The 10,986-nt window shown below is 43.8% G+C and overlaps 1 protein-coding gene across 1 annotated transcript; it reads right to left on the minus strand.

The window, feature by feature from the left end:
* Window positions 1–250: 250 nt before the first annotated feature.
* Window positions 251–10,591, minus strand: VMA21 (vacuolar ATPase assembly factor VMA21). The gene is made up of 3 exons (XM_083159435.1): window positions 10,434–10,591; window positions 6,927–7,036; window positions 251–798 (listed from the first exon to the last, which is right to left on the minus strand). The coding sequence occupies exons 1-3, from the start codon at window positions 10,493–10,495 to the stop codon at window positions 656–658; spliced, it is 315 nt and encodes a 104-aa protein (XP_083015561.1). The 5' UTR covers window positions 10,496–10,591; the 3' UTR covers window positions 251–655.
* Between the last annotated feature and the right edge of the window lie 395 nt (window positions 10,592–10,986).

Raw genomic sequence — 10,986 nt, forward strand, 5'->3', positions numbered from 1 at the left:
TAGCAAATGTTGTATAGCACTCGAATCTTAAGTCAAATAGCAAGGGGATCTCACCGTGTGTACACACCATTATTCCCATCTTCGTGAATTTCCTCCATAGTGATTGCAGTGAAGACAAAGCAAATAATGGAACTGGAGATGGTGAGCTGTGCGAGCCTACTTCCTAACATCACTGTAAAACCAAGTAAAAGCCTACAATAAGAATATTTTGATACACTCATCTCATAATATTTAAATTAATCAAACACAATGAGAAAACAAAGTATTTAGTATCAGAGACAAATTGTCACATTACATAGGCAAACATTCAAAATGGAAAGTATCTAAAAGTATGAGAGGCGATTGGACAGTTTACGCACACATATGCAATGATCAGGCTCTGTGGTAATTTGTCGGTTTGCACTAAATCATGTATGGAACGCACCAGGTCAGATATTGCACTCTGTGAGATGCAGGTCGCACTGTTCGCAGACGACTAAAGATCCATTTAAACTGCAAAATTGTAAAGGAAATTTAAAAACACATCACATTTTCCATAACTTATTTTAAATAAATGTCAAAGGTCTTAAACGATTATACACAGAGAAGTATAAAATCCAGAAAATCTGTGTACTGTATTATTTTTCCCGCTGCACAGAGTTCTTGTTTTAAGTTTTCAGTCTTGTTTTCCATCGTGCCACTGTCGCGAACCTTCATTCCATGCCACATATACAAACATGGCCAAGACCACGTGCACAGCAATTACAGCCACTATTGCAGCATAAAAATAACTGTCCCTGTTGGACAGACCGTATGCGCCTGCAAAACAGAACAAAACACACATCTTACAACAAAATATACACTCACTAACTTAAATACTTATGTACTTTAGTCTCAATATAAGAATATATATATATATATATATATATATATATATATATATATATATATATATATATATATATATATATATATATATATATATATATATATATATATATATATATATATATATGCATGCAAGCAAGGGGTCCGGCACTCAGGCTGTAGAAATTCAGCTGCTTAGGTGCGCTTCTATCCCTCAAGTAGAAGTATAATGTGAACAAGCAGAAGTCACTCTAAGAATTCATTCAATACTGCACGGCGGCAGTAAATGCAAAAAACGTGAAGACACTAGTATAGTGCAAAGCCAACGTTTCGGGCGGGTAGCCCTTTATCAAGACATAATAAGTGTACAAACATTACTCACATTTATAGTAGAAAAACTGTCAAATCACTCTGTGCACACCACCACCGTGCTGGCACCCGGCGAGGAACTGATGACATCATCGGCGCTGCTGCACCGACAAGTTCTGACTCACCGGGGGCGTGTGTCCATCACCGTGTACCTGGTAACCATAGTGACAATCATAAATAAACAAGGAGAAAATAGGTCACCATGATCAGTGCATGTTAACCTCAGTGTCAATAAACATACAGGCATGTGAACAATCTACCACCATATACACCTTAAGTGTGGGGAAAAGAAGGAGCAGAATGACCATGGAGCGGCTCTGAGCAGGGAACTATAGTGGGCAAGTGCTGCGGCTGGTGCCCGTGGTAGGACTGTGCAGCAGGAGTAAGCTGCTGTCAGTCGGGTCTATGTACGGCAGCAAGCGCCGGGTCGCAGTGTGTCAGACTGCTGACGGAGGGAGCACAGCGTGCTGCCGGCTGCTGTGCGAAGCATACCTGTGCTGGATGCGCGGGGTGCGCGGCTGTCGGGGATCGTGGGTAGGAAGGCTGAGGCACCGAGTATGGGGTGTCAGAATGCGCACACGCATTGCGTGTGAGCATGGTGCTAAGGAGAAGAACTGGAGAAGGACACGCAAAGCGTGTACATGGTGCTGACAGGGGGGTGAATAGGAGAACACGCAGTGCGTGTAGCCATGGTGCTGAACTGGTACAATCCGTCCAGCGTGTGTAAACCTAGTCAGTAAATATGCACTGACTAGGTTTACACACGCTGGACGGATTGTACCAGTTCAGCACCATGGCTACACGCACTGCGTGTTCTCCTATTCACCCCCCTGTCAGCACCATGTACACGCTTTGCGTGTCCTTCTCCAGTTCTTCTCCTTAGCACCATGCTCACACGCAATGCGTGTGCGCATTCTGACACCCCATACTCGGTGCCTCAGCCTTCCTACCCACGATCCCCGACAGCCGCGCACCCCGCGCATCCAGCACAGGTATGCTTCGCACAGCAGCCGGCAGCACGCTGTGCTCCCTCCGTCAGCAGTCTGACACACTGCGACCCGGCGCTTGCTGCCGTACATAGACCCGACTGACAGCAGCTTACTCCTGCTGCACAGTCCTACCACGGGCACCAGCCGCAGCACTTGCCCACTATAGTTCCCTGCTCAGAGCCGCTCCATGGTCATTCTGCTCCTTCTTTTCCCCACACTTAAGGTGTATATGGTGGTAGATTGTTCACATGCCTGTATGTTTATTGACACTGAGGTTAACATGCACTGATCATGGTGACCTATTTTCTCCTTGTTTATTTATGATTGTCACTATGGTTACCAGGTACACGGTGATGGACACACGCCCCCGGTGAGTCAGAACTTGTCGGTGCAGCAGCGCCGATGATGTCATCAGTTCCTCGCCGGGTGCCAGCACGGTGGTGGTGTGCACAGAGTGATTTGACAGTTTTTCTACTATAAATGTGAGTAATGTTTGTACACTTATTATGTCTTGATAAAGGGCTACCCGCCCGAAACGTTGGCTTTGCACTATACTAGTGTCTTCACGTTTTTTGCATTTACTGCCGCCGTGGAGTATTGAATGAATTCTTAGAGTGACTTCTGCCTGTTCACATATATATATATATATATATATATATATATATATATATATATATATATATATATATATATATATATATATATATATATATATATATATATATATATATATATATATATATATATATATATATATTTTAACTTTTATTTATTTATTTACTGTCAGCATATTCTGTTGCGCTTTACATTTGGGAATACAACTGTAATAAAACAATAGTAATAATAGACAGGTAAAGGAGGTATGAGGGCCCTGCTCATAATCTATATACAATGGGGATTATTCTTGTCCACATGAAACGCTGCAAATTTCGCAGTGTTGCGTGTAGATTAAATGCCACCCACCGCTTGCAATGGTCGCCGACCATCGAATGATGTGGAAGGTACACGCATATCTAAGTGACTCTCAGGTCCCTTAGATATGCGAGTACCTTCGACAGGAACAGGGCGGGCAGTCATATGGCATGACATACCCAGCGGTGTCACCGGGCGATTTGCATGGTACTGCCAGCGTTTTGGCGAATTCCCCAGCCCACCGCCCCATGCCAACAGTCTTGGGTGGGTGCGCCAGGCGAACACTCTGTTCGCCGTGGCCACGTGCGCACAAACGAAACATCGGCCCTCCGTGAATGAAAACTGGAAGAAATCTGAATGGATGATCCTTTTAGTGTACATTGCGAAAAACGCCCATAGGCTCTTATAATGTAATGACATCTGCAGATGGTGTTGCCTACTGGGTCCAAAGCTCTGGAACGTTTTGTATTCCGGAGCTTGGTGTATATGAGAAATGCGGCCAGACCTCAGAAAACTAATTTTTCTGACATTTGACCGTATTCTTTGCTTTAGATGCGTCCCGGACATTTTATAGTATTGAGGTGCTTTGATCAGGTCTTTGGTTTGGTTATCTTGAATAGGCTATATAAGTTTACAGCACAATGCATAACACAAACCATGGATGATTAAAAATATAAAGAGTGGAGACACCACAGCAGCAGGATCACCTCTGCTGCCGGTCCTTTAAATCCTCCAAGCGGGAGCCCCCTGCACTTACTGGGTGAGTGCCTCACTTTTCTCTAGTCTCATGTAGCGCCCTCCCTTGTGGATTTCTGGACACTTTACACCTGCTGCCCATGACACCTCTGAGGTCTCTGGAAAATTTGCACTGGATGATGCTTATAGCGTCTGTATACGCCCCAAATGAGACTGTCCCAAATATGATTAATGTACTCTATGGGGGTGCAGTCAAAGACAATAGGTAAATTCAAACAAAAAACAAAGATGAAAGATTGTCTTCTTGTTGGCGCACAGAGGACAAATAGAAAATATACTTTTTAGAATTTAACATTTATTACGTTACTATTAAAAAGAGAAACTGTCTAATATGTGAGATATTCTTTTGTCAGATACTAAATGAACAAACAAATATATTTTTAAAAAAACATGGGGCCTTATTTTGGTTCACTCTTTGGGGTTTATTCTAGTTCATTCTTTCTGACAAAATCCTTCTTAGATGGACAAAACCATGTGCACTGCAGGGGGGCAGATGTAACATGTGCAGAGAGAATTCGATTTGGGTGAGTTATTTTGTTTCTGTGCAGGGAAAATACTGACTGCATGATTTTACACTTCAATATAGATCTCACTTTGAAGAAAAACCCCACCCAAATCTAATTCTCTCTGCACAAGTTACATCTGCCCCACCCACAGTGCACATGGTTTTGTCCATCTAAGAAGGATTTTTTCAGAAAGAATGGACTAGAATAACCCCCTTTCTGACAAAATCCTTCTTAGATGGACAAAACCATGTGCACTGCAGGGGGGCAGATGTAAAATGTGCAGAGAGAATTCGATTTGGGTGAGTTATTTTGTTTCTGTGAACGGAAAATACTGGCTGCTTTATTTTTACACTGCAATATAGATCTCACTTTGAAGTAAAACCCCACCCAAATCTAATTCTCTCTGCACAAGTTACATCTGCCCCACCTGCAGTGCACATGGTTTTGCCCATCTAAGAAGGATTTTGTTAGAAAGAGTGAACTAAAATAAGGCCCATGGTGTTTTACGGATTACAAGTTATCAGTAGAGTATTTCATGTTACTATTTATACGCCAGAGGTGGAATAAGAGGATTGATATAAGAGTCCGTAAAATGTTTTCAAGAGTCTTATTTATTTATAATGAACAAGATAGGTATATATATTTCATATTAAATATAACTTATCAACACATTTCTGGATATGGGTCTTTCTATAGTGTTAGGTTTTAGCATGTTGTTACATTATGTTGATGCCGTATCCGCCTAAATTGTTACTGTTGAAATAAATTGTCCTATTTATTTTGTAGCTCTTTAATTTATTTCTGGGCATGCTCTAATTTGCATGCCCAGAAATTAAAGAGCTACGGCCGTGTCAAGTGGTGTCTGGCGAGACAGGCCTGGGGCTAATGTCTTCTCTCTCAATGAATGAATCTGCTCTGTCAAGGGTGCCCAACATCACGACCATCAGTGTGCACCCAGCCAGGATCCCTACCCTCTTCAGCACCTCTGTACCTAGGGAAAATTGCCAAGGTACCCAGTGACCACACAATGCACTATATATACTGATCTGTGCATCACTTCCTCATATGCTGCTGTGACGTAATGTCACCTGGTCCCCAGGAGCCACACAATCATTTTTTAATGTGGGTTCATTGTGTGTCCCTAGGGAGCAGTTTCAGTGGACATCCCAGCCATTTGCATGAAATACTATTCAATACACTATCTCCCTCCCTGGGCTGTGTAATGAGTAGGAACCCCCCATACCCTGGAATATCTATAATCGGCCTGATGCCTCGGAGTCAGACGAAAAGGGCCCAAATAGCACGAGTACAGTGGTTCTCAAACTCGGTCCTTAGGCCCCACACAGTTCACGTTTTTCAGGTCGCCTGACAGGTGCACTCATTACTGACTGACACATTTTAAAAGATCCAAAGGTGGAGCTAATTATTTCACTTGATTCTGCGAGACCTGCAAAACATGCACGGTGTGGGGTCCTGAGGACAGACTTTTGAGAACCTGTGCGCTAGTGGATGGAGTCTTTAGATTTGGGCGAGTTATTTTGTTTCTGTGCATGGTAAATTTATTTTTACTTATGTATTAAACAATTTCTTATATAGTGCAGCATATTCCGTTGTGCTTTACAATAGGATACTGGCTGCATTATTTTTACACTGCAGTTTAGATTTAAGTTTCAACACACGCCACCCAAAATCTAACTCTCTCTGCACGTTATAGTTTCCCCACCTGCAATGCACATGGTTTTGCCCTGTGATAAGGTCTGAATTAGGCCCATAGAGCATATCTACCCTTACCATAACTAGAGTATCCTATTCCTAGTATTGTACATTATGATTATTGATTTATTGAGTTATGACAGTTATCTTTTCCTCACTCTGGGGTAGATTTATTAAGCGACGATAAGGGGAATATGCGTTATCCCCATGCGTTATGGCAGGGGATAGTGCTTCCCCTGATGTAGGACACTGGCAATGTTGGTGTTTAATAGGCGGCGCTACAGGGCAGGAGTTTTATCGTCGCCATGTTTGTTTAATGTGTTAGCAGGCAGGACTTTTATCAGCGCTGTGCTCTTACCGAATGTATCAAAAGTAATTATGGGCATCCGTTCCTTATGACTAGGTGCCTGCAGAATGCCAGAATTATCTGGCGCTGGGGGCTTTTCTTATGTGTTGGATTTTTTGGTTTGTTTGTTCATTACACAAAACTTTATTGTTTTACAAAGCCTCCGGCATGGACAACAGTGAGGGACTGTGGAGAGAAAATGGCTCATTCTCCTGAGTCCTTGCTGTCCAAAACTATAACTGCGCATATGCCGAGAACCCAGCACAATACACGCAAACCGGTGCATACGCAGTATATCAAGGAAGTATACAGCACACAGCCATTATGGAAGGACCCGTATCCCCCTTGGATGGGGATAACACACTCCCATCACGTATAGTTCAAAGATAATACAGGTGATGTGTGGGCCGCTTCACCACAATAAATTGGTTAAGTCAAAACGGGGCTCAAAAGGATCAATAAGTTTGTGGAGCATGAACATATATTTACCCTCAAATACATAGACCTTTGAGGTAAAGTAGAGGCCAATTGGCAGCATGATCATTAACATGGTGAAGAATAGGAGAGTCTTCAATGTAGAAATTAAGGAACCATCATTTCTGAAAATTAAAAAAGAGACATGTGATTAATATAAAGTGTATATAAGTAACATTCACAAGAGTCTCAGCTAAGGGATTTATAGACCAATAAGTAATCTATCAGAACATTGCAATACAAGGTTTGTACACTGTTGACGTTGGTTCAGTAATCAGTTGACAATAAACGTAAAGCTGGCCATGCATCTACAGATTTATTGTCCAATCTGGTTGGATGGAACAAAAACCTGTTAATGGATGAGAGCAGATGACAGTTGACTATTTGTTTTGAAATGCTGGAAAACTGCCAAAACCTGTCATTCAGATATTACCATGATTTTGTTCCAACCAGCCAGATCTGACAATCAATCTGTGGATGTAGGGCCAGCTTTATACTAGTTCTGTGGAAGATTGAGGTAGAATCATTTCCACACTCTGGGTCTGATACAAAACTGAACACGAGGGGTGCCGGACAGGGTCCTGAGTCGGGATTCCGACAGTCATTTACCCGACGTCGGGATCACGACTGTTAAAATACTGATGCCCGGGTTCCCGAGGGCCACCGGCTATTCTCCCTTGTGGGGGTCCACGACCCCCACAGAGGGAGAATAGAATAGGTGGAGAGCGTGGCGAGCGCAGCAAGCCCGCAAGGGACTTTGTTGCGCTCGCCATGCTGTCTGAGTCCGGCCAGTCGGGATTCTTAAGTCGGGCTAATGACTGTCGGAACCTTGTACCACACCCGAACACGAGCTGGTTGTATGGATCTTATGACTTATTGCACTCAGGTATCTGAACTGAACACATGCAACTTTGAGTCACATCTGTACTTGCTCCTGTGTAACTGGGAATTCCCACATTGAGTCTAATTCAGCAGCGACTGCATAAGCAATTCCCTGCACAGTGTCACGAGTATTGGTACTGTTACTGCACTTTCTGCCCATCTGTATTCCACTCTGAGGATGGTACTTTGTAAAGAAATATAAATATGCTCTGATGGCCGGGCCCATCTGCGTTTTTCTGAGGCATTCCCGCAGAAAAAAACTGGGGTGCCACTTACATCAGCTGTCAATCAGCCAGTAAACGGCCATCCCTGGCTGTGGATGCACGGAGGACTGTGGTGAACCATATGCACGCGTCGTCCTTATATAGGCAGGGCTGCACGTTCAGAGCTGAATCCGTCCCTATGTGTATTTGGTAGTGACACAATTTCTGGAAAGTCTCTGTATGTCTGTTATGTATGTACCAGAGGTCCCAAACTGTGTGCCTAGGCACTTGCAGGAGAGCCCTGAACCAATTAAAATTATTTGTGGTGAATGTATTAGGCAAAACCAGTGCTTGTGTCTTCCAATTATAAAATATGTGGACAAACAGAAGCCATTACTTAACTGAACCTGAAGGGTGACACATAAGCACAATCCACTTAATTGTCCAAAAATTATTAGGCTAAAAGAGCTGTAAAAAAAAGATTCTGATACTCTAGGACAGTGGTCAACGGACAGGGATAAATTACCCCAAATGGGATAAAAACGAAATTCGTGGGGGTTATGGACGGTTGCACTGCCAACACACAGCCAGGCATACATGTGAATCTATTTGCATGCCCTGCTGTGTCTCTGCAGTGCGACTGTCGGTACTTGTGTAATAGCACGGCACCCATTAAGTAGTTAACATAGCGTTCCTGTCAGAATCAGCGTAGTGTTCACGCGGCCCGCGTAGTTAGGTCAGTCAGAAGTAGCGTAGTGTTTCCGCAGTTAGCGTAGTCAGCGTCTCTGTCAGACAGCTTAGTCAGTCAGCATTACGCAGTTACCCTAGTCAGTCAGAGGTGAAGTGAGTGCATTATTTCTGACACTGTTAATTAGGAATGGCTGCAGAACCTCTTAGCATGTTTAACCTGCCGCAGACAGAGGATGAGTCGGTGGCCTTTTTTCAGGCAGCACCATTTGTTGCCACTGACACAAATCTGTGTTAATGGACACCCCATGCACTTGAGTATGAAGGAGTGCATGTGGCGCTGCCACATTAAAACCCGCTGTAAGAAGGTCAGTCTCCGTGCGGCACATTGGTTCCCAGGGTGTCCTATACTATTTCTTAGCCTCATCTAGGGATGGTCATCGTTGCCATCAATGGCAATTCTGCAACTGGTCATCGATAGTGCTAAACTATGCTATGGATGACCATCGATATTTTTACATATCGATGGTCATCCATTGTGTTTGTTTGATTGGCCTGTGGGCCAATCAAAACACGGGGGCGGGGCTTCGCGGGTGTCAGAGCTAAAAAAAAAAAAGGGAAGCAAATGTTTTGCTGTTCCATCGATGGAGGGAAACCATCTGGTTCTCCCCCATCGATAACTAAAGTATTTGACATCGGCCATGAACCATCGATGATTTCGAATCATCGATGGTCGATGGCCATCCCTAGCCTCATCCGTTTTATTTATTCATTGGCGGAGGAGCTCACAAGCATATCTTTTTGTGAGCAACAACTAAAGTTGTCGAATAAAACCACCGTGCTGTACAATACCCTTATGCGGGAGGCCTGCACCATCGACTTAACGTCGCAGCCCCAACACCGGATTGATGGTCCGGGAAAAATAGTGGAGGTGGATGAGAGTCTGTTTGTACAGAGGAAAAGTCATGTCGAACGAGTGCTACCTCAACAGTGGAAGACTTGAAAAGCCTCCTGGAGAGCCTGGTGGGTGCTTAAAATTTTCCGTGGGTGTTCATGCCCCGGAGCACCCACAGAATCGGCCCCTACATATGCTTTCATTAAAACATAAATACCGTGCTCACTTCAGCAGCACATATACTAAAACATAAATACCAACAAATAGGAATTTGATATACAGTAAACATAAGTCTTTCATATCATTTGTACACATTACCCTGAAGCTGTAGGAGATAACCAGTTTATACAATGTCACGCATTGGTTTATGCAGGTTCTTCTGAGTGACTTGTTTATACCAATAACAGAACATAGGGAGATCTTGCCTGCAATGGACATTTCTGCTGCATGACGCTCTATACAGTACATACTGTGAGTCACCTTATAAGCAATTGTGTGTTTTGCTGGAAACTAGGCACTGTCCAATTTGATGTATAAAACAATCAACACTGACTATTACACATATTGTGTACATAATGGAGGGACACTGCTGAGTAACCCTGCATGGGTCCTATGGCAAACATAGGAATGCACATGAAGATTAGCAGTGCCAGCTACCTGTCCATATGTAACATACATTACAATAGTAAAAGATCAGCTAAATAAACATATGTGTGTGAGAGAGAGTAGGACAATAACCATTAACGTGTGCACACATCGGGTTTGTATTGAGTCATTTATGCCCCAGTCCTGCCCTCGCCAATTCATCGGTATCTATCATGCTCTCCTTTCGTACCGAACCAGTTCCCCACTTACTGCCTGAACTCCGGAGGGGGTATACTGGCCGCATTCAGGGCCGTCTTATCGTATCTGTCCATGCTGCTGCGGCTGCTGTGCTGGTGTGGCCCAAAGTCAGTTCCACTACACTTCCGGGCACAGCATTGTCATGTGATCCCATCACATGACCTGGGCTATGATAATGCACAGAGCGATTTCAGATGGGCGGGGCTTATAGTACAGTGGCGTGTCTCTTATTGCTGGTGGGGGGCGGAGCTCAGCTCATCATAGCTATAAATGTGGGAACTGTACTGTACGACGATGTGCGGCGTTTGCCCTGTGTTACAGGGTTTATTCTAGTAGATATGATAGATATTTCTACTAAGCAATATTCTGTGTGTGCCATGTAATGATCACGCTGTCAATATGGTTGAGACTAGTTCCCCTTCACCGTAAGGACCTGGGGAGGAGATGGGGCAGGGAGAGGAGGAGCAAGTTCAGAAGAAGGGACCCAAATGGACCCTCGCATAGCTCGCTTCGCTCGCAATGCTTCGGGCACGGTGGCTCGCTTCGCTCGCCACAGCTTTAATAA

Source organism: Crinia signifera, chromosome 9 (assembly GCF_055691185.1).
Source record: "Crinia signifera chromosome 9, ASM5569118v1, whole genome shotgun sequence".
In the NCBI taxonomy this organism is placed as follows: domain Eukaryota; kingdom Metazoa; phylum Chordata; class Amphibia; order Anura; family Myobatrachidae; genus Crinia; species Crinia signifera.

What these genes read in the sequence shown, in the direction of transcription:
- VMA21 (XM_083159435.1), bottom strand. Translation starts at nt 10,495, where the DNA reads ATGGACAGATACGATAAGACGGCCCTGAATGCGGCCAGTATACCCCCT. An exon ending in CCCCCTCCGGAGTTCAGGCA is followed by an intron (nt 7,037 to 10,433) that starts GTAAGTGGGGAA and finishes TTTAATTTTCAG; the next exon opens with AAATGATGGTTCCTTAATTT. An exon ending in AAAGGTCTATGTATTTGAGG is followed by an intron (nt 799 to 6,926) that starts GTAAATATATGT and finishes TCTGTTTTGCAG; the next exon opens with GCGCATACGGTCTGTCCAAC.